Source organism: Condylura cristata, unplaced genomic scaffold, assembly GCF_000260355.1.
Source record: "Condylura cristata isolate star-nosed mole 26May11 unplaced genomic scaffold, ConCri1.0 scaffold00019, whole genome shotgun sequence".
Classification (NCBI taxonomy): Eukaryota; Metazoa; Chordata; class Mammalia; order Eulipotyphla; family Talpidae; genus Condylura; species Condylura cristata.
The window spans coordinates 22,471,015-22,495,398 of record NW_004567120.1 but is presented as its reverse complement, the minus strand read 5'-3'; the positions used below and the strand labels follow the sequence as shown (position 1 = coordinate 22,495,398).

Genomic DNA, 24,384 nt, shown 5'->3' with positions numbered 1-24,384 from the left:
CAAGGGACTATGGTGATGGTGCCCGGGGAACTGGTGGTGGGGAATCATGAGGAAAACATACATTGTACAAAAATGAAGGATGATGTATAAATTACATTAAAAAAATCACCAATCTCAATAAAGAGGCATAGTTAATGGAAAAATAAGAAACAAAAAAAGCAAGTGCTTATAAACCTACCAAAACTAATACTTGAAGAATTCCTTGTTTATAGAATTAATAGGATATCTAAAAAGTAGTTGGGTGTGTGACAAGAATGAAAAAGCAGTGTGTTTTACTATGTAAAAACCAGCTATTTGGAAAATATAATGAAAAACAATTCATTTCCAATAGCTATAAAATGTAAATATGGGACCTAAAGACAATTTTAAAGTTGAGCTTAGAGACAGCAAATCAGCTATTTAGAAAGATGAAAGAAAAACCATGGTCCTGAATTAAAAGAGCAAGTTCTGGAAAAAGTTATTTTTTTCATAACTGTTATGTAGATTTAACCTGAATTAAAAAGATATTAATTTTTTTTACAAAGTGATTCTGTAATTTGATAATGTATATATGAATGAAATGTATCCCCCTTGACTAATATAATATCATGTAGTAGTTGCTAAAAAAAAAAACTAGTGATTTGCACTGTTTATAATTCAATAGACATTTATTTTATATTCACCAAAAGCTGAAGAGTTGCATGTGCTAAACTGGTGAATCTTTGTTCTCACTGAGCTTAACATTTTGGTGATGGGAGTGTGGTCAGACAAAAAACAAACACATACATTGGAGAAAGTTGCTGTGAAAAATTAATATAGTATGTAGAAGGAGAGAAATATGAGTGAGGGGCAGCATTGCAAAAGAGTATTAAATGATTAGTTTTAGATTTTTAAAGAAAATATTTGTTTATTTTATGCATATAGAACTGGGGTACAGACCATAGGTGAAGGGGCAGTGAGAGTATTCACCAGAGACAGAGTGGGGAGCAGAACAGGCAGGTATACTGGAATCCACTACTGAGGGGAACAGTGGGCAAAACAGGAGAGATCTGCTGCACCATGTGAGTCCCCTCCTTGGCTGGGGATCAAACTTGTGTTGAAGCAGCTAGCTTGCAATGCTGTGCTTTAACCAGTTGCACCACCAAGGAGGGCCCCTAGTTTTAGATGTTTTTAGACTTGTAATAAATCATCTATCACATGTTTTACCCAATATAGGAGGTACAGAGAGAGGTCAGTCACTTGCTTTGCTGCAGAAAACATGTCAGTCTGAGCATCATCCTCTTGTGCACGTTATGGTAACATTTAGAGGGCAAATTGTGGTAAGACTCAACCCTTTGGTGGTGTGGCGATGTTTTTTGATGGGGTTCCGAGCTCCAGTAAACATTTCTGCAGTGATTGTAGATGCTCTGACTGGGTTCCAGTTTTCTAAAAGTCTTTGATAAATAAAACACAGTATAGGCCCTCCCTGGTGGCGCAGCGGGTTAAAGCACAGCACTGAGAAGCTAAAGCCGCTTCCGCATGAGTTCGATCCCCGCCTGCCCCGGAGGTGACCACATGGCGTGGCAGACCTCTCCTGACCTGCCCGCTGCTCCCCTCAGCAGTGTACTTCGTCAGTCTGCCTGTTCTGCTCCCCACTCTGTCTCTGATGAAGCCTCTCATGGCCCCGGAGCCTCTGGCCTGTACCCCAGTTCTGTATGCACAAATAAATAAATCTTTAAAAAAAAAAAAAAAAAAGGAAGAATTAAAAAAAAAAAAAAACAGTATAAATGATTGTCTGGTACTTGCAAGACAGGAGAAAGAGTGCCAAACACTGTATAATTGGATTTTCATTCCTTAAACAAATGTTATGCACCACTTTCTGAGCAAGGTGCTGGAGATACAGCAGTGAATGAGAATACATGACTCTCTGCCATTTAGGTGGCTACAGTAGCAGTAAGAAGTGAGAATAGTCTGAACAAAGGTGGTAACAGAGGAGTGCAAGAGAGGAGATGGAGTTGTGAAGTATTTAGAGGTAAATATGACAGTATTGGAATTCAACTGGATTCTTCACACATCACTTTTCTGATAATGCCATCCTGACTGTTGAAATTCTACTTCTTTAAAACCCAAGAAAAGGCCCTCCTTTGTGGCACAGTGGGTTAAAGCACAGCACTAAGAAGCTAAAGCCACTTCTGCATGAGTTCGATCCCTGCCTGCCCCAGAGGTGATCCATATGGCACGGCAGACCTCTCCACTGCTCCCCTCAGCAGTGTAGGTCGTCAGTCGGCCTGTTCTGCTTCCCACTCTGTCTCTGGTGAATCCTTTCACCACCCCTACACCTCTGGCCTGTACCCCAGTTCTGTATTCATAAATAAATAAATATTAAAAAAAAAAAGACCCAAGTAAAATTCCATGCTCTAGAATTCTTTTTCATGACCAGATGATCATGATGGTCCCTTTTGCCTTTAAGTTGTTTAACCATTTCAATGAGGTGTTTCACATTTGATTCTGCATGTCTTTTCTTACAGCATCATTAAGGAGCTCTTTCACAGTGACTAACTATAGTTAATGTCTGTTTATATCCTGCATAGTACGTAATGCAAGATTTTGTGCATAATAAGCACAAATTAAAATTCCCTAAATTTTTGCAAAAGTTTATCATTTATCAATGGTTATTTATTACTGATGATTTGGTTAAGTGATCTTGGGTAATTTTACTTCCCACAGTTGGCTCTTATTTATAGTTACATAAGTGAATATTTAGTAATAATCAGTAAAATTACAAAATAAACTAATGAAATTTAGTATAGATTCTAGAAGTAAGGTCAGACTTCTAAAACATAATATATAGTAGATTCTTAGTAGTATATGATGTTGAGGGATTGCAGAGTTTCTATAAAATTTAGCAATTGGATGACCCCAACTTATTTTAAGAGTCTGGAATTACATGTTTAAGTCCAAGCACATAATAGGTAATAAATAAACACATGATTGATTAACTTTGTGGAAGACCAGGTCACCAAAGTCAGTCATTTTATAACTGTTTTCATACTTGTAGAAAGATGATAAGATAGTGTACATGAATTTCTGAAGCAACTTAGATTTTATGCAATGGCCTTTTATTTTGGTTCAGAAATCCCTGTATCTTTGATCACCTAATTGTTGTCATATATGTTGCATTGAGTGCCTATGCCATTTATCATTCTGTTTGCTCCTCTCACCTAAGAATTGCATGTTTTTACACATATGCTAAAAACTTTTCAGTAGTGTTGCATGTTCTACCTATCCAGAATAATTTTCTAGGCTGGAAAAAATGTTTCTGTTTCTGGGGATAGGAGGTACAGCCCTAATTCCTCTTCTTCTGTCTATGTCTTGAATGCTGCTGTTCCTAATTCTGTCCATATTCTACACATTTTTTTTTCTGGGCGATCTCATCTACAGCCATCCCTTCAGTTCTCAGTTATATGTCAAAAACTTTAATTTAATATTTGTATCTCAAGTCTAAGTCTTTTTCATTGATCCAAGACCCAAAGTTCTTTATTCTCTGTTGCCATCAGTTTGTTTGACTCAATAAGCAATACATATCTATTACAGAAGATTTAGAAAAAAATATGTATGCAGTGATAACAATCACTTAAAGTAATCAGTATTAAGCCCTTGATGCATTTTTACTCTTTTAGTATATTTTCAAATGTTACTGAGGTTATAATTATTGAATATGATCTGACTCTGATGTTTAAGAGCTGAGGCTTTGAAGTGTGCCAAATACAGGTTCAGCTCAAACTCTGCTACTTACTTGGAAAGTTTCTTAGGCCATCTGTGTCTTTTTCCTTATTTCTTGAAATAAGTGCCACTGTATGGGATTGTCATGATGATAAAATAATATGCTGATAAGATAGGGTTCTGGCACATGGTAAATGCTTCATAAATGAGGCATTTTCTGTTGTACTGTATATCATGCCTGTATCTTGCTGTATTTCTTAGTCACATCATAAGCACTTTTACATGCCATTAAAAAGTTGAAGTCACCATAGGTGCCATGTATAAATTATTCTACTGTACAAATAACTTCTTAATATTTAACTGTTTGGGTGGAATCCACTTTTGGTGTGTTATTGTCGTGTCTTCCATATCTCAAATTTCTTTCTGTGCTTTAATATTTATCTTTTCTTTTTGTCAATTTTACTTTATACAGTGTCATTTCCTTTGTTTACTCCCTCCAGTGTATGTTTTGGTTGTTACTCTGATTTCGTTTCCTTGTAGTTGACCAATATAATTTATAGCTTTCCTCGTCTGATCTTGTTATCTTATTGGACTTCCTCTTCCTGCTTTATTGAAGCCATGCTTTCTTTTTTTTCATGGATGTGCCTAAAACTTGCAACATTGTTTTCTGACTCCTGTATGAAACCACTTACAGAATTCTGCCCTTTCTCTACGTAGTTATAATGACAAATCTCTTTTGCCTTGTTTTTCAATACGTTTTCATTGGCCCTGTGCTAGTTGTTTTTTCATTTGTTTATTCTCAAAGGAAAAAGAGTCCTTGAATGGCCTTTGTGCTGACTGTTTACTTTGTCTGAATGTTTCTTCTTGGTGGTCCTTCTATGTCTTCTTATTCTTGAAGATTCCACCTTTATACTGTCACACCACACTTGTTTAATTCTCAAATTAAGACACATTACTGTCACTCCATTCTTTACTGTCTATCCCTTTTCACTAGACTAGAACCTCAAGGAGAACAGGGCTGTTTTTCTATCTTGGTGCCTGCTTTAATCTTAGCAACAAGTCATGCCTGAAACATATTAGTTGTCTGATAAATGTTTGCTGAATGAAATGAATGCGTGAATGAATTAATGAACTGTTGTTCCTCTCTCACACTTTTACTTGAGTCAGTGTTAATCAATTGAAACTATTAATAAATGGGGAGATTAGACAAATTTTCCAAATTATATATGTGTGTGTGTGTGTGTATTTTTCCTTTTCTAAGAGAGAGAACTTTGTCACCTCTCCTTGTATGCGTTAATGATTTGTTACCAAAGAAAAATGTATGGAATGAAAAAAAAAAAAAAGGACCTTTACAGTGAAGACAGTGGTAGGCACTACCTGTGGTAGACAGAATAATGGTCCCCCCAAAGAAGTCCACACCCTAATACTCTGATCCCATGATTGTGATATTGACATGGTAAGAAGAATTGGGCAGATGTGATCAAGTTACGGACGGTGAGCTGGGGATTACCTTGAATTGTTCAGAAGGGCCCAGTGTTATCAATGGGTCTTTATAAGAGGGACAGGAGAAGTCAGTGGCCAAGAATACAAGTGAGGAGGTGGGTGCTGGGGCCTAAGATTTGATGGGTTTGGCCACATTGCATTTGCAGCACCGGAGAATGTTGAATAACACAGATATTTATGAGTTTCAAAATAATCACCATGCTTTCAGAACAGTGGGATTAGGCTATTCCATATGTTTCCAGTACTTTACAGTGAGATTAAATTATATGACTGGGAAAGGAAATTTTCAAGATAAGAACGTCAATGTCCAATTAAAAAACAACAAATACTTCAAAGCCTCTGATCTTGTGCCACCAACTTCCTGCTGAACAGTATATTGGCATAAAGAGTATAGGAAACCAGTCCCAGCCTGGGAACCCAGATCTGCCGCAAGAAGGTAAGAAAAGAATAAAGCAGCAGGGGGAGAAGATTGGAGAAACAATTAGGAAGGAGGACCAGGTCTTGGAAATGAAATGGGGGGATGAGAAGGAAAAAAGAGCCTAGCATGATACCGAAGCTCTGACTTGATTGAGGATGGGGTTTTGACTGTCCCAGGCCACCTGTCCTGTGCTACAGTCCCTAGAAGCAGTCCACTAGCTGGTTCCTTAATCTCTGACAAACTAATCTATCGTAGGTGGACAATGGTTAAACAATTCCCACAATTATCTTTTATAAAGGACAGGAAGTAAACCAAAAGCTTCTGCAGAACTTCTCTGCTGCTTCCCATGGTGTTAGCCCTAAGGCTGTGCCATTTCTGTTGTACTGAGAGGTCACAGGCATTTTGACTGATAGGTTAAGGGTTAGCAATGAATTGGGAGCCTGGAAGTTGACTAAAGTCAGTTTCTTTCTAAAACGTTTCACTTCCTTCTTTTTGAAATTTTTATTTTTTCCCCTTGTAGATACATGAAGAGTATTAAAGATTATATGAAAATTCCCTAGGTCCCTGAAGCACAGTTGGGTCATACTCTGTTTTGGGTTCAGTGTGACAAGGATTAGGAACCCATGTAACAGGTCAGAGGCTTACTCAATGTATGTGCTTTAAAAAGCAACCAGAAACCACAGTTTTCCTTTGTTATTCTGCTTGATGGTGTGTGAAATTTGATTCCCTTTCTTCCTCTGCTTTTCTTTCTACTGTTGCTTCATTTTAGATCAAAAAAGAACAGAAAAAAAAATTACTCTTTTATTGGAGTATAATTTGTGTCCCTGCTTTTGGGGTTTATCTATGGCCATTTACATTAAAAATTTAAAACTTTGGCTCTCAGATGCCTCATTGTGGCTTTCCTCTGAGAGCCCCAGATGGCCTGTCATTGAGGGAAATGACAGGTGTCCCCTTCCCTTTCTGAGGATCTCCTTCTCCAGGAGAGCATCCTGGAGATGAAGACATTTTTCTGTATTAGCACAGTGTGGCATAGCTCATATAGCTATGAGCTGTAGATAGCTTGAAAGAAATCCTCTGGTGATCTTAGCAATCTGTTTTCTGGAAACAGAATAACAGAGGTAGCAGAATGAATTTGAAATATACTTGATGTTGTTTTTGACAGGAGCTGTAGCTTGATAGCAGTAGTGTCATTTATTTTTTCTTGGCACATCGCTGAAAATATTACTCTACACCTTGGTCCACATTCACTTAAGATCTGCCACCATCTAGAGTTGGCAGGTCCCTCAGACTTGGCTGATTTTTCACTGTGATCTTCTCAAGCTTGGGTGGTACTTCTAGGTAGAGCCACCTCAAACACATTTTTGCCTCTAGGTTTCCCGAGGCAGCGGTAAAACTGATAAGCCTTTTGGCAGACCTGACCATATGTCCTTCCGCTTTGCATGTATCTTTTAGCTGTGTGACATGAAGGGAAAGACATAAATATTAGCTTTTGATCCCATACTCTCACCCACTTCCCTTAAGTTGTTTCACTTACCTGACTGACTGACCCTTTTGTTGAGAAAGCAGAATGCAGTGCTGAGTTTGGCATTTGAAAAACCTTTTGATTTTTTTTTTGGTGCTGGCGCTGCCAACATAACAGGCATTTAATCTGCTACCAGTTTCTTTTTCTTTCACTTTTTTTTTTTTAAGAACAGAAATATTTTCTCCAGTCTGGAAAATTAATGAGATGATATGCTTGAGTTACTTTGTTCTCCCTGGAAGGTAGACCCTGAATCAACTCAAGCTGATTTTTGAAAGGAGTTGAAAATAGAATTAAGGCTATTTGTTTTGCTAAGAATAGTTGTGACTCCACAAATAACTGACTGCATTACCTTGGAGACAGAGTTCAGCCTTCTTAAAAGGAAAAAGAGGGAATCTGATATGTGAAGTTGAGTGAGCTAACTTAGTATCCAGGTTGTTTTTTTTTTTTTTGACAATATGTATGTATTGGTTTCGCATCAGACACTTGGCATTTTACATATTTATATAAATACATGAGCATTCTGATAAAATGTATTGATCAAAATTGGTATACCCCTTATCATTTTTATGTGTGAAAATGCTTCGCTAGATGAAATAGTCAAGTAGTTTTGTTTTCCATGGATTGCATAAAGAATAAGTATTAATCTAATAATCTATGGGGTGTAGGATGCTGGTTAAATGTAGAAAGGAAGCACAACCCTGCCCTACACTTTGCTGTGAGTGCAATTCTAGTGCATTATTTTTTTTTCTAGTGCATTATTTTAACAAAAACTTAATGACACATCTATGTTCAGATGGACAACTTGCTCTCAACCACATTGATTCAGTTCTGACTCACTCTTCTGCTTCAGTTATTTGTTTTCCTCTAGAACAGATTGCTAAAATCATCAAATGTTTCTCTCTGTCTTCCTATAGACTCCACTATTTGTTTACTTTTGCTGCTGTGACAAATTGCTACAAATTCATTACTTAAAACAACACAGATTGATTTTCTTACAGTACTGGAAATCATCAGGCTAAGTCAAGGTGTAGGCTGAGCTACAGTCCTTTTGGGGGCTCAAGTGGAGAACGACTTTCCTCCCATTCCCAGCTTCCAGTGGTCATCTTTATCTACCTTCAAAGCAGCAAGGATAGTTTGAGTCCTTCTCAGACCTCATCACTTGAACTTCTAAAACTTCCTTTTTCCAATTTTAAGGACTCTTGTGATTACATCGTTTCCATTTGAATGAGCCAGGATAATGTCTCTCTCACATAACCCCTCATTTAATCACATCTGCAAAGGCTCTGTTACCATGTAAGGTAACATATTCACATGTCCTAGTGATAAGGAAGTGGACACCTTTGGGTGGCTATTGTCTTGCCCATCACACCAAGTATCTTTGTGAACAATATCATGCTGTGTTTTCATTATGTGGGTGTCAAGATAAGTAAGGGCTCTTTGATGATAAAAACATGTTTTTGAAGATGTTCACAAATTCTGTTTACGGTGCCTCCCATATGCTTTCCTTCTATTATTAACAGAATTTTGATCCACTTTAGAATTTATATATGCATATGAATATATAGGAACTTTTTAAAAATGCAAAAAGAAAATATATTGCTTATTATTCTACTTTATCTAATGTAAACTAGATATTGTGTTATTATACTTTCAACTTATTTCCCACGTATATTTTATAGAAGTTACACAATGTATGTACAAAGTTGTGCTCTGTTTTCCACATACATAATGGTGGAAACACTTTCCATATTTTTATTAATCTGCTTAATATTCCACTAATGAAAAATATTTTTCTTATAAAATTAATCCAGAAAAGTATATGTGAGAACTAATGTCATTTTAAATGTAACATTTAAGCCTATTTCAGTCATTCTGCCCCTCCTGTTTTTTAGCAAAGCATAATTAGACTCATAAATAGTTTAGTCATGGTTTTCTCTAGTAATAGTGCAATGTTAACATTTCTGTATGTTGCAACTATATGTTGTTTTAAACACTAAATTTTAAAATGAAAATAATATGTAGTCTTTTTTCTCCTTTTATTTAACATTGAAGTATATTTTAGTCATTCAGTCCCACCTGTGATTTAAAACACTTTATATGATTTAGGGGAATAGGTTCATACCTTCTCAGATAAATGTTACTACACCTCCCCCACCATCAAAGCACACATAGTCCTTAACTGTAGACCACTCACCCCCTAGCCCCTTCTTCCCAACTCTACCCCCTCCTTCAGTAGCCTCAGTTCTGCAGTCATATTTCTAGGATTTGTTTTGGTTTAGTTTTGTCAGTTCCTCTCTCCTCCCCCGACCCCACCGTGCCCCCATCTTCCACATAGAAGCAAAATCTGGTACTTGTCTTTCTCTTTCTGCCTTATTTTACTTAGCATTGTCTCCTCCAGTTCCATCCATGTCACAAGTGACAAGGGTTCATCTTTTTTTTTTTTTAAATAACTGAGTAGTATTCTACTATGCATGTGTCAGTGGTCACTATTTTTAAAACTGAGAAAGTACCTATATGAAAAAAGAAAATTTGTACCATTCATGATCTATATGTTGTTAATATTTTGATCTGCTTTAATATTAAATGTGTATTCTTATACTTTTTATAAATAATGGGCTCACAGACTACTTTGTATTTGCACTGGTCACTTAATATATCAAGTTTATCTTTCTGCGTTACCATTTCTCTTATCAGCACAGTGGTGTATAACATGAGGTATGCTTGTAAAATGTTTTAAGCATTGTCTGGAATACAATAAGCTCTCAATTGTTATTTCCTCTTGTAGTTGTCATCAACCTCATCGTAAGAATTACTTTATGCATGCACCAAAATTTGTATTATCAATCATTCTCCTATTTGTAAAACTTTTTTTTTTTGGAAACAATATAAAATTTACAGAAAAACTGCAAATCAGTACATAGTACTTTTTTTTTCTTAAACCAGTTAGAGTACCTTATTGACACAATGCCCATTAGCTTTAAATTCTCTGGTGTGTAATTCCTATAAATGAGAACATTCATGTGTATAACCTCAATTCAACCATAAAAATCAAGAAATTAACATTAATACATTACTACAATCTAATCAAAGCCTTTTCAGATTTTTCCCATTGTTTGAAAAGTATTCTTGACAGCAAAAAGTTCCAGTTCAGAATCATGCATTTTATTGTAATGTCTATTTAGTTTCATCTGGAACACTCCCTCAGTGTTGTCTTTTCTTATATAACCCTGACATTGTTGAAGACTACAGGCCAATTATTTTGTAGAATGTTATTCAGTTTGTGTTAGTAATAATGATTCCTCATGATTATATTCAGATTTTGCTTCTTTAACAGGAATCATGCAAAGCTAATGCTATATTTTCATTGCATTCTAACAGCTGATGCAAGATTTTGATTTGTCCTACATTGATGTTAATTAATGTGGTGTCTGTCAGGCTTCTCATGGCAAAATTGCTCTTTGTCCACTTTCTAATGGTAATTCTGGGCAGGTGGTGGGGAGTACACTGAGGCTCTGTAAATATCGCATTCCTCATCAAACTTTTAGTATTTCATTCATTTATTAGTATCAGTATGGAATCATGTGTTCCTACTTTATTCAAAGAGTTGTAATCTGTTGTTTATTTTGATGCCAAATGGTTCCAGATTTGGCAAGTGAGGAGCCATTCAAGTGTCCTTTCAGCTTGTCTGCATCATTCTCCCTTACGTTTTGAGTTCATTTTCTATTTTCTGTACACTTTGTAGCTTTCCAGTTTATCTTATATGTTCTTTGCCTTAGTAGAGGTAAATTATCTTGGTTTCTTTTATTGAACCAAAATATATGTGCTGTGTATGTTCATGCTATTCATTATTGCTGCCCCCATTTACTTTCAGTGGACAGAGCTGGGAGATATATGTGTAATCATTTATGTCCATGTTCTGAATGTATACTGTATACAGTGTGTGCATATGAATTCACATAGGCACATGTACATTTATATCTATATTTCAATTTTATGTATTGGAAAGCTTGCATTCCCACTAATACCTCAAATTCTAGTCCAATACCGTAGAGCTCATTGTTAGTTCCACCCCTTAATCTCTAGCATCAAGAAACCTACTCCTGCTATTTGAGCATTGTTTCAGTAGTCAATACCTGTTCATGCAGCCTAGCTGTCTTCCAGCAGTCCCTGCCTGGGGTTGCTGTCCCCCTGCATGAACACCCTCCTCTTTTTGTTTGAAATTCAACTCACCACACCAGGCAGCCATCTTTGCTGGCTTCCTGCAGTGACACCTTCCTCAGCTTCGGAAGCTCCATGAAAGTTCTACCTAACACCCACTGCCCTCAGCCCCCTCGCCCCCCCAGAATGCTCACGCTATTTATCCCCATTAATAGCTTTTGTACCAGACTGTTTTGGAATGGGAAGAAGGGAATGAACATTGTCTATATATTGACTTTTAAGCTCTTATCACTTTCTCCCACAAACATGATTTTTTAAAAAAGATTTATTTATTCATACAGAACTGGGGTACAGGCCAGAGATGCGGAGGGTGAGAGAAATCACCAGGGACAGAGTGGGGAGCAGAACAGGCAGATCGACGAATTACACTGCTGAGGGGAGCAGCAGGCGGGTCAGGAGAGGTCTGCGGCGCCATGTGGTCACCTCCGGGGCAGGTGGGGATGGAACTCATGCGGAAGCGGCTTAAGCTTCTTAGTGCAGTGCTTTAACCCGCTGCGCCACCAGGGAGGGCCAAACATGATTTGTATGTTTTCCATCCTCCCATTGGCTGTTTTTTGTTTTCACATACTTTTTGTTGTTTTTGATCTTATGAAATAATGCTTTCCTGCAGTCGATGTCTTCATTATATTTTATGGCATTTTTACTTGTCAACTTGAGTACTTTTTGTTAGATTAATATTAATTAGCTTACTGGTTTATTACTATTGCTAATTTGATCTTGACTTAATTATATTATAGAATAAGCTGTCGGAAAATGAGGCAGCTGGAAGTAAGATGATTTTTCAGATAATTACGGTGTAATTTGTGTAATCACTGCTTTTTTTCCTCATAATAATCACTATTGAATGGAGATAATTTAAAAACCTATTATGCAATAACCTCTACCTGGTTATTTAAGGTTTGGCGCATGAATTCAAAAAGTCTAATTTCCTTAGTATGCTATACAGTATGCTTCATAATGTTGGGCTCCCAAAGGGCCTTTCTGGCCCCATTTTCTGCCACTTAGCATTTTAGTATCCTCTGCTGTTGCCATATGCATGAGTTCTGCTGTCCCAAATATGCCAGCTTCTCATGTACTTCTTCAGTAGTGTTGGAATACCTGATAGGTGCATCGAGCCCAGCTCGGAGCACTCATCCCAAGCATAGGCATCAAATGGTTAGGGGACAAAAGACTGATAATTAATGTGCATCACATTTATTCTCATCAAAGCAATGGCATCTTTTATGGGGATTCCCTACTCCTAACTTACAGTGTAGAGTTCTTTATATTTTGGAAACCATATAAGGAAACAGCATGCAAGAGAAAATATTCTAGCCTTTTCTGTGGTTCAGGCTGCTCAGGGCTTTTTCAGATCTTTCCCAGTGCCTTTGCTTTTGCACAATCTATAAACCCTACTCCCTGCCTCTAACAGAATTATGTGATAAACCATTCCACAGTGCTTGACCACACACCTGCCCTCTCACTTGGCACATTGCATAATAATTACATTTAAAAATAGCGTCTCCTGAGTCATCTATGAAGTCCCTGAGGAAAATGACCTGTTCCTAAACTAGTCATCATTTCCTTCATATGCCCCGGTGACTTTTGCAAAGTAGACACTCATTAGATATTGAACTGAATAATTTGTGTGTGTCTAGACACAGATGATGGCTTTTGAAGGAGATATTAAATGATCTCTTAACCCATAGGATACTTGATTCAGTAGCATCTACCTGGCATGTCTGAGTAGTCCTGTTTTGTTTTGCTAATACATCAAAACATTCAGAAGCTAGGCATTACTGAGAAATAAGCACTTGGAAAAAACCCTAAGATTACCAGGCAGCAAAAGATGGTTTACTTTTCGGTGTTCCTCCTACCTTGTCCAGTATCCTAACTATCAGGATACAGCTTTAGCTTTTATAGATTTATTCTTGTATGTGCATGTTCTTTCTGTTGCATTCGTTCTTTACAAATCAAAGAACTTTTTAGCTAGGTTTGGATCACAGATGCAGGCACCTTGTTGTGTTTACTAGAGGGAGTTTAAGGGGAATAAAAGCATTTCAAACATTCTATCCTTGGATGGGTTCCACATGACCACTGGCTCTTTTGCTGTATAAACATCATTTATCTGTGGCCTACAGCCGTCACTGAATGGCTTAACTTGTTCCTGTCCTAGAATGCAGTCCTCTCCCAGACTACAAAGAGATTCCAAAGATCATCTTTTGAACATGGAACCATCTAAGTAGGATGTTTTCCAGTGGCAGTGCTTCCCGGATGCCAGTTAGTGCATGGAAGTTGCTTTGTTATGGCTATTGTCACAGATCTGAAGTCAAATAAGAAAAACAACAATTTAGTGGGTTCCTCTCCCCAGAAAGTTAAATCTATCTGTTATAAAAGATTCATCTTTGAATCTGAGATTGCACCTTAATTTTTGGTTCTTAGAAATACCCGTTTGCTCTCACCCACCACACCTCTGGCCTGTACCCCAGTTCTGTAAGCATAAATAAATAAATCTTTAAAAGAATTTGTTACTTTGTGGAATAATTTCCATAGCTAAAATATACCACATGTGCACTGTATTTCATTGTTAATTTGCTTTCTAAAGTCATTTGACATCTTTATTTATACTTCTTCTTTAGCATCCAAATAGTGTATGTTATCTAAGAAAGAAACTTAACAGTCTTTGCCTTCAAAATTTTGTGAAGACACGTTTCCTTAATTATAACTTCATAACTGGATATGAGTTAGTACACATGTTCATATTTGTTATATTCTATATAGACATAGAATCAAACCACTATAGCAACTTAATTGTTCTTATCTTAGCAAATCACTCCAGCATATGGATTTGCTTGACTGAACACCGTTTTACTTAGCGGGGCTGTAACTTGGCTCTTACTTCCTTACAAATATTATTTCTCCATCAACCACTGTACTCATTATTGGTTTTTTGCCCCTCAGTTTCACATTCACCCTTCTTGCCTCCTCTGTGAAATTGGGCCAGAGCCCTTGAAAATACTTGTTTCTTTTACCACCTGCATTGAAGTTTAGTAGTTGGTTCTGGAAGGGCAAGCTAGGAGGAGAGGGCTTGCTCAGCAGCTAGGGCTGCAGCCCGGGCGTCCCCTCTAGAGTTCATTTTCCTTACTCATTGGTCACTTGGTTTTCCTGGTGTCCCTTGAAAATTTCTAGCAGAGTGCCTCTAGCAAGGCACTTGACAGCAGTTTCAATTTAGGGCACGCACTAAGTCGTGTGATTCTGGCATATTCCAGAAGATGATTGTCTGCCCATCACTGCCCTCTCCGTATAAGATCTGGATTTCCATCCTAGCTAGGGGTACTAAGTTGGACCTGTGGACCTTTGAGGGAGGGGTCTCTTCCTTGGCTGATCAATCCCAGCCCTCTGAGCAATATTTGTTAACACCTGCGATTCCTGAATTCTTTAGAATTCTGCCTACTGATTACTAGCCAATTACTCATCACTCCAACTCCCTGGTATTCCTGTCCCCTGTAAAAGTGAATAATTGTTTATGTGAAACTCTTTCATTTCAAATTGCTGTATAGTTTCTTTTTCCTGATTAGACCAGACATACACAGCCAGTTAAAGTTCTCATGAACTATCATGCATCATTTGCAAGGTGATTCTTAAGGGATGATGTCATTGTGCCTGTAGGTGAAAAAAACCAAGATGACACATTTCAAATGTCCTTTAGGGGAATGTCTTACAGTACCCTCAAGTTGAATCCTTCCCATGGAGTCACTGAGTACCTGCGCATTTGTCTCTCTCTCTCTCTCCATGCCCCCACCTCCACTGAGACTTGATACTCTTCTCATCTCTCTTTATTCACGTTTATAAACTTCCTTTGTAATCCCAGGATTTTCTTTTAGCAAGTGACAACTTGACCTCCTCAGTGTCAATTTTCTTTTTAGTGAGACAAATGCAATAAAAGATGGTAAATCATGTAGCCAAAGTCTTGGAAGTAGTTTGTAATTAGTAGGGCAACATAAAAAAAATAAGGTTCTATGACTGGGTTTTATGAAATACTTTTGTTATCCATGTTTTCAGTTGAAGTTATGTTTTATTGTACTAGCTTTCATGAGCCTTTCAGAGGTGCTTACAACCTAATAAAACACATATGTGTGTGTATGTATGCATACATGTAATTATTAGATGAGGCAGATTGTGGTAGTGGTATAAAATATGGGAACAAATGGGATTATAGAAGCTCTAACAATTATAATCCAATTGTGGCCTGAGGATTTGCGGTTAGTCCAAAGTTCAAGGAGAGTCACCTGATCTTGAAGGATCTAAGCAGCCATTTATTAAATTGCTGTGACACAATGTGCTGTGTGTGGACATTTTACATGTATTATCATATTTGAGCTTTTCCTTTTTTCCTTCTATTTCTTGCCTTGTTTTGTTGTATTAGATGTATTTTCAAAATATTTTGCTTGAACAGATTTTACTTATTTGATTTTAAATTGAATCTCCCCTACCCCTCACTGCACCTGCACTCCCCATTATGTGTGGGTAGTCAGTGACAGTAAGTCTTTAAGATAGAACATTTTACATTTTATGCAACTTTTTCAGTTTATTCTTTTTTTTTTTTTTGTATATATCCATGGATCCTTGCAACTGAAAAATTGGTTAAATGTTTTCTCCATACAACAAGGAGAGAAAGACCCTCTATGATAATCGCTATATGGGAAAGGGAAATGATGTTTAAAAACTTACTCTCTCCTTTTTGAGTAGAATATGCGTCAGTGGGTATAGTACATTCCAGAGGGTGAACATTGCTAACTATAGGCAGAGGGGTTCATATTATTAAATTAGAAGTGGGTGCTCTTTGGATATCAAATATAATAGCTAGCTTGAGGATGAGTTCATCTCCCAGTGGAAATGTTGCAAAGTGCAAGTGCCCATGAATCCCGAAAGCTCTTGTCTTCCCAAATTGGATTCTAGGAGATGCCCACCAAAGATATGGCACTTTTCTCTTAGGAAGTCAGGAAGTTTAAAACTTCAGATTCATCACAAACCTCTTCTTCAGGTTTGCAATCCCTTATGATGAGTTCCATGCTCTTTCTTGTGTCAGTTTTCAGACAAGATGGAAACATCATGTTTGGTTAATAAAATATGTGGGCATACCATGTACAGCTTTAAGAAGCAGCTGCTATTAGATTACTGTTTTTTGAAGCATGATGTGCATGCTACTGGTGAGACACAGAGTAATGGTGGTACACAGGCCCACACTTTGAGTTTGAACAGTTGTTGTTATGTGTGTGTTTTTTAAAGATTTATTTATTTATGCATACTTTACTGGGGTACAGGCCAGAGGTGGAGGGGCAGTGAGAAGATTCACCAGAGGCAGAGTGGGGAGTAGAACAGGCAGAGTGACAAAATACACTGCCGAGGGGAACAGTGGGTGTGTCAGGAGAGGTCTGCCGTACCATGTGGGTCACCTCTGGGGCGGGGATTGAACTCATGCTGAGGTGGCTTTAGCTTCTTAGTGCTGTGCTTTAACCTGCTGTGCCACCATGGAGGGCCTGTGTTATGTGTTTTAATGCTTACTGAGGAATAAGCCTGATTTCATGAACATTATTATGAAATCGAGTCTAGAGCAGGTAACACTGCCTCATGCAGACCAACTGAATTACTGATGTTCTACTCAGGTTTGTCCGAGAATGCATAGCTGCAGTTATTCAGGGATAGAACAAGCTTATATCCATTACACAAAGTTTTTATAGTATATGTAATTGTGAATTTGAATCAGGCCTTTGTCTGCTTCTTTGTGTCTGCTTTTCTGTCTTGTTGAACTAGTGTGGTGCAATGGATAACAGAATCTTTAAAATATAAAGATGTCAGACTGTGATGGAAATATCAACACTAGGGCATGATTTTAATGAAATCATTCAGGTATCTTAATATATAAAGACTTGATTTAGTAATTGTCTGAACTGTTTTCTACTGATTTAAAAGGACTAACTGCAGATGAAAGAATGATCATACAAATGATAATTTTAAAAACTTTATGTTTTTATAACATGATGAGAATGACCCTCTTTCATGTCACATGTTCAGAGATACATATTGCTCAGAACCCTCCAAGCCTATGTGTTCTTTTGAAACACACAGAGTACTTCACAAAACCTACCCCAAAGAATTCCTCAGAAAGTTAAAATAGAGTTACCATGACTTAGAAATTATTTTTACTTTTACATCATTCTTCATTTTGTGCCTTTTTTCATTATGGTTGTAATCCTCGGGGACTTCCCACCACCCACTCACCCGTGTGCCATCACCATAGTCCTGTGCACCTTCCACACCCCATTTTTGATCCCGTTTCCCACTCCACCCCTGTAAAATGTCTCTGGTATATAGTTGCTCATTGCTTTTCATTTTTTCTTTATGGAATTGAAAACAGATAGCCATGCAAATACATGTACATACATGTTCAGTGAAACACTATTCATCAGGGCTAGTAGGTAGAAATGGCTCAAATGTGCACTGATGGATGAATGAACATACAAGTGGTGGTGCGTGCCTGCAGTAGGATATTTAGCACAACAGGAGTGAAGTACTCAGATCTGTCTAGTATGGATGAACCTCCAAAACATGCTTGTGAAGGAAGTTAGGCACAAAGGATCATAGTTTATGACTCCATTTATGTGAAATATCAAAATAGATAAATCCATAGACTGCATGTTGGCAGTTGCCTATGGCTTCAAGGAGAGGAGAATGAGGAACAACTACTTAATGGATAGAGATTTTATTTGGAGTGATAAAAATATTTGGGACAATATCCAAGTGTAGAGGATGCCCAACATTCGAGGTAAATGAGATGCCATGGAATTTATCAATTTAAAATTGTTAATTTTATATTATATAAACATATTTTTTTATTTCATTTCATCTTTTGACACTATAGTGTAGTGAGTGTGGCACTGTTGGGGAGGAAAGATAGAGTGTGATGTTAGGTTGTATACAAGCATTTCTTGTTTTATGAGTCATGCACTTGTTCTTATGGTTGCTTTCTCATTATGGTAAGTTTTAGTAGTTTTCCATCTGTAGAAATAAGTACAGAGTTTTCTTTTTAAAATAAATTTAAAAGGGTTTTTTAAAGAAAATAAATAATAAAGGTAGCACTCAGATAGGACATTAAAGACGACTCATAGATGAACGAATAATATGAACTTTAAGAAACATTATATTCTATGTTCCTGCCAGTTAATTTTTATTGAGTCCTGGATGCTGTTCATCAAAGCTGAATGAGGCGTTTTTTGCTTTAGATATTTTCAACCTTATAAAGGAAATAAGCTACTTCTATAAACAATTCTAGGAAGAGACTGAATGTTCCAAGTGATAAAACTAAGCACTAACAGACTGAGGTCCAAATTAGCACCTGTTGGGTTATCAGTAACATTGTGGAATATACTAGAATATATTGGGAGAAAATGAACTGAGGAGTTTGCTTTTGACATTAGGAACAAGGAATAGAAATAGCACATGCCACTATTAAGGTATTCAAGTTCCATATATTGTGGCCTTTCTGCCTCTGCCTTTTTCAGTAACCTGGCAGTCATCCTCCACTGCTGTGCTCCCTCAACGCCTCACAGTTAGTTAGTGTAGTGGAGGGCTTGCATAGTAGACTATGGAGCAAGATGCTGGGGTCCAGATACTGGAATGCCAGTTCCAGTATTTACCTTTGTGTAACTATAGCCATGTCAGTTGATTTTCCTATGCCTTAGTTGTCTGTTTATAAAATGGGAATATTAATAGTACCTTCATTATAAGGTCATAGTCAAACTTAAGTGAGTGAATTGATTAAATGGATAAAATATTTATAACACTACTTGGCACATAGTAAGTGATCAACAAATGTTAGCCATTGTCATCATCTCCAGTCAGTAAGTCTTGTTCAGTATGAAGAAAATGAGGCAAATTTATGATACACATTCTCAGCTAACAAGTGGGATAGGCGCCTGAGGCTTCAAAGAGAGCTGAGGGATCTCATGTGATGAGGAGAGGTGATCCATGTGATGAAAAGCAGGTGCTCTGAATTACATGTTTGATCTTCCATATAAATAGATTTCTATGATAGGACTATTACTTCTGGTATAAATACTAATTCTGGGTAACACACCCAATTTTCACTCCTCTAGGTAGTTAATGGAACTTAGCTTTTTTTTTTTTTTTTTTTTTAGTGTCTGTAGGGCTTTGACTAACTTTAGCTCAGAATCATCCATGTGCCACAATAATGTCATGCTAAATCCTGTTCTGGACATGTTGGGTAGACCTCTTCTTCACAGTCTTTGTTTCTGAAACTGAGGTAAGCACACATAAGGCTTACCTGAAGAAGTAGTACATATTATCGAGAGAATAATATGTAGTAAGTGCTAGAAGAGTTTTGAAAAGATTATACATGGTGTGTGGGATCAGTCTCCCCCAAAAAGTGTCAGGTAGGTTTTTCTCAAAATGTCAAGTGGGCCTTTTCTAATGTGTCACTTTGGTATGTAGAATAGTCAGTTGAAGCTAAGCAGAAGCTTTTGCCTTGTCTGTAATCAAGGAAGTTATCAGTGCTCCATCTAACAACCTAGAAGAATGTAGCTTGGTGGGGTATCATCCAGGTGTTGGTTTATCAGTGAGTATTTTACCTCTCTACTTGGCAATCTCAATGAATTTTCAGAATAAGGATGAGGTCATCTCCCTGCCTGTCATGTGAAGTCTTCCGCTCTCTCCTTGATACCTCATGTCCTTAAACACAGAACAAATGTCCCCAATCTACCCATTGTTTTTTAGAATTTAAAGCCATGTGAATTCTCTGTAATTATGTTGTCTAATTTTTCTTTTACTAATGTGTGTGATGTCAACTTATTTGTTCATCCAGTCTCAGAAGAGCCCAGTGGGGTGGGGGAAATTTCCCCTGCTCCCTAAGCGGTGAGTGTTGAAAAAATCAAATTGATCTTCAGAAAGGTAGAGCTTGCTTTGGAATTTAAAAACAGACAACATTTGTGTGAACAAAGAAGGGGCATAGTCTTGGCAAGAGAAATGTTTTAAGTGTTGAATGACTGGTGGCAGAAAAAAAAATCATCTAGAATCTTCAAAACAGAAGAGACAGCCTAACGGGTGTATGTTGGGGGTTGGAGGTTGGGGACAATAGGTATATGTTGAAAAGTACAAGTGGTTCCCAGTGTAAAATGGCATGTGTTCTCTAAGATTTATTTGCCAATCATTTGTTTGAGCATGCTCCCTCATGTACACACGGTCATTTCCAAAGCATTGCATTTAATCTATTTGCATAGCTGGTCTGTCCCATGAACAGTACTGCACTAAACACTAGGACCTGGGAAAAGAAGGTCAAGGAAAACATGGTGGATTCTATGAAGAAGATGTTGAGAGCCCTCCCTGGTGGTGCATTGGGTTAGCACGCAGCACTGCAAGCGAGCCGCAGCCACTTCAGTGCAAGTTCGATCCCTGGCCCCAGAGGTGACCCACATGGTGAGCAGACCTCTCCTGTCTTGCCCTCTGCTCCCCTCAGCAGTGTACTTCATTGATCTGCCTGTTCTGCTCCCCAATTTGTCTCAGGTGAATCATCTCACTGCCCCTGCACCGCTGGCTTGTACCCCAGTTCTGCATGCATAAAAAAAAAAATGTTGAGTAGTAGAAATTGAGCTTTGTTATTTTTCCATGATCTTTTCTCCACCCTTTTCTGTATGCCAATTTCTCTAGCTCTATGCAGTTTTTCTATTGCACCCCCAAGTACCTCCCCACTGCCAACTTCCTTCAAATAGCACTGCACCAAGGTTGTAAGATTCTGAAAGGTGCTGCCTTGCCACCAGCCTATTCCCTGAGGGCAGAAGCCCTCTGCTATTTGTACTCATTCACACATTGGTGTGAATGAGTGATAGCTACCTCATCCTGGCAGCTGTACTTATTATAATTTTAACAGGCTTTAAAAAAAAACCTCAAATGAACCTGTAATTGCTGGAATTTCTGGCAGCCTTACAGAGCAAGCAGTGAGAGAGACCTGAGAGAAAATTTGTTGGAGAGAGTTGGCACTGTAGGAAAAGATATTTTGGGACCGGGAAAGCCTTCACTCATTCCCTTTCTGTTCCACCTCCCTCTCCCCCCACCCCCCATATTGTTTTGTGTCTTTCTCTCTTGAATCCACAAAAACTATAAGCTGCAATGAAATTTTTTTATAATGACACCCATGACAGCTCTGGGTAAGGCAGTACTATATTTCCCAGTTGTGTGCAAATCTGAGATGGTCTATGATGGGAAAGGGGGCTGAATGTATAAGGTGGGGCTGGGATTGAGAGTACCCTGAAAGTGTAGTTTACAAATACATCTTCAGAAATACTAAGTCATGGAAGGTTCATGAATAGAAGACTGAAATGATGAAAGCTATAAGGAAGGCATAATTCTAAATTTTGGATTAGATTTCATGTAGTATCAAGCTTTCTTGTTGCATGTGTGACTGATTAATAAAGAATCCTGTTTTTATTGCTACCATTTTCTTTTAATTGTTCTGGGACTTGTTTTAATATGCTGTGTCTGTCTTTCTGGCTGGCTGACTTTTCGCTCTGGCTTTTGAACTAATCTTTCCTTTAGGAATTAGGACCTTAGAGGCTTTTATGACTTATATTTACAACTAGTCTGTAAGGGCTTTACACTATGTTTCTGTGCCCCAACAGTCAAATTCAAGTGCAGTGTTAGCAAATCACGGCGTCCTTCTATAAGACCACATACCCCAGTACATACCCAAAGAAGACAGTGGTTATAACCTGTATCAGTGCTCAGTGCCCTTTACAACTGGAGGGGGTTCCAGCCCTTCTCCAGAACCTTATGCATATTTTTTTCAGATTTTATTTATGCATACAATAACTGGGGTACAGGCTTGAGATTTTTGGGGGTGAGAAGATTCACCAGAGACAGAATGGGGGAACAAAACAGGCAGATCTACTGAAGTACACTGCTGAGGGGAGCAGCAGGTGGGTCAGGAGAGGTCTGCTGCCCCATATGGGTCAGCTCCCTGGCCAGGGATTGACCTTGTGCTGCACTGTCTGTGGAGAGCTTCCTAGTATTGCACTTCAACCCCTTGCTCCTCCTGGGAGCCCCCATATGCATATTTTAAATCATATTGATGAAATTGTGCAACCAAGGAGTACCCAAGGACCCCACACTGTTAAAGGGCAAAACACATTTTTGTCCTAAGGGATTGGCTATCCCTGTGCACAAAGACAAAGAAAGCTCTCTCACCCATGTGTGTGTGTCTCCCTTCTTCATTGTTCCACCTCCAATATATATCAGCTTCTCCTTCCACCTTCCCACCTGCCACCCCCCCCAGCCCCCTGTTCAGGATGGTATCATGGTATGCAGAGCATTGTGGTCCAATGCTGCCACAGATAAGTGGCAACCATTCGCAGAGCTGCTGCATGTGATGCTCCACCCGCTTCTATGGGGATGCTGTAACACTGTGAATTGTCTTCCTATGTTAACTTACCTTTTATACTTTATATTGTTTATTATGTTAATGTCATTTATATCTCCATGCATTGTTTGCATAAAGGGAGAGGCCAGGAAATGAGGTAAGAAAGGGATTTGAGATACTTTCTTTAGCCTAAATTATAATCCTCATATTGGAACAGAGCACTCATACATCTTTAATCAAATATATACATTTTTTCTCATTCTTAAAAGCACAGGGGCTACTTTTGGGCTTTCCTGTGCTTTATTTGTTTTGTGAATTTTATACTTGTTCACCATAATAGGATGCAAAGGTATAATGCCATACCCCTCTGGGTTCTTGTAGAGTTGCAAATAATCAGATACGCTTCAGGCAGATAAATAAGTGAAAAAAGCCAAAAAGAAGTTAAACAATAGCATGTCAACCTCATGTATACATGGGAGAGGCCCACTGTGACCGAGTAATTCTCAAGAGTGGCTTTATGTGCCATTTTTAGTAGCTTAGTTAGGACAAGGGAGGTTGTGGGGCATAGGGGTGCTTAACTAAGGGGCTTACTAGGGGGAAACAAAGTTTTAAGTTTCAAAATACACGGCAAAGAGATAACGAGATCGTATCTTCCTAGGAAAGACCCTTACAGAGAAAAGTTTAGATTAAACATCAAAACAGCTCCTACCCATCCTTCAGAGCTCCTCTCGTGGAATAAACTGATTTCCAATGACAGGTTGTGGAGTGGCAGATTTTTGCTTCCCTTCAGTCTTGCATCTGGAACTTCTCAAGATGTTCCACATTTCAGAAGTTGAGTTGTTCGTGTCCTTAAGCCAGTCTCTCAGTCCTGGGACTAGATCAATCCAGTTAAATAGTTGCGGTCAGTTTCTGAAGGTCTTCTTGTAGGTGAATCTAAAGTTAAGATTATAGAATTATAAAGAATCTCTGTGGAAACAAAAGGGGAAAAGGTCAAGATTAAAGAAAACCACTGCAGTTGGGATTCCTGAGGGAATCCAGTTGAGCGAGATTTCTAGTTTGGGGTTTGAATCATCTTCAGATGAGATGAGGCAAGCAGTGGTTTCCTCATTTGTAGTCCAGTGTCTTCAGGCATTCACAGATATAGCAATGGTCACATTTAGGCACAGCCGGGTTGGTGATGTGTCTGAATTTGATCAAGTTCTGTTTTCAAAAGTACAGTCTGGTTTTCCATCAATGCGAGCCAAAAAGGTGGGGAGAAACACTGGAAATGTTAGTTTAGAAAGTTATAGACAGTTAAAAAATTTAGGATCGAGTCCATTTCATGGGTGAAAAAACAAAAACCTCAAAAGTGATTAAGAGGACCAAAATCTGATATTCCAAAACTCATTTGTTTCAAAAACTAGACAAAAAACTATGTCTAGTTTCAGTTTTATGCAACTTTATTTATTTATTCATTATTTGTTTGTTTGTTTATTTGTTTATTTATTTAAGCACAACAGGGAAAAAAATATAGCCACATAGATTTTTAATCTGCTTTGCTAAAAATTTTCATGATGACTCCTTTCAGGGCCCAGGACTGTGTTAAGGTCTCACCATCTTAATTTACCTTCAGCACCTATTTGAGTAAGTTCCTCT

At 38.0% G+C, this 24,384-nt stretch overlaps 1 protein-coding gene across 2 annotated transcripts in view; it reads left to right on the top strand.

Moving 5' to 3' along the window:
• The window catches only part of KLHL13 (kelch-like family member 13), a 103,712-nt gene that overhangs the window by 3,724 nt on the left and 75,604 nt on the right, over positions 1–24,384 (top strand). The window contains exons 1-2 of one of the 2 annotated variants that reach the window (XM_012727275.1): positions 20,207–20,252; positions 22,888–22,906. The exons of the other annotated variant lie outside the window; for it this stretch is intronic. Coding sequence (XP_012582729.1) covers positions 22,902–22,906 — 5 coding nt within the window. The 5' untranslated portion in view covers positions 20,207–20,252; positions 22,888–22,901. Of the gene's footprint in view, positions 1–20,206; positions 20,253–22,887; positions 22,907–24,384 lie in introns of those variants that run through there. 2 annotated transcript variants of the gene reach the window in all.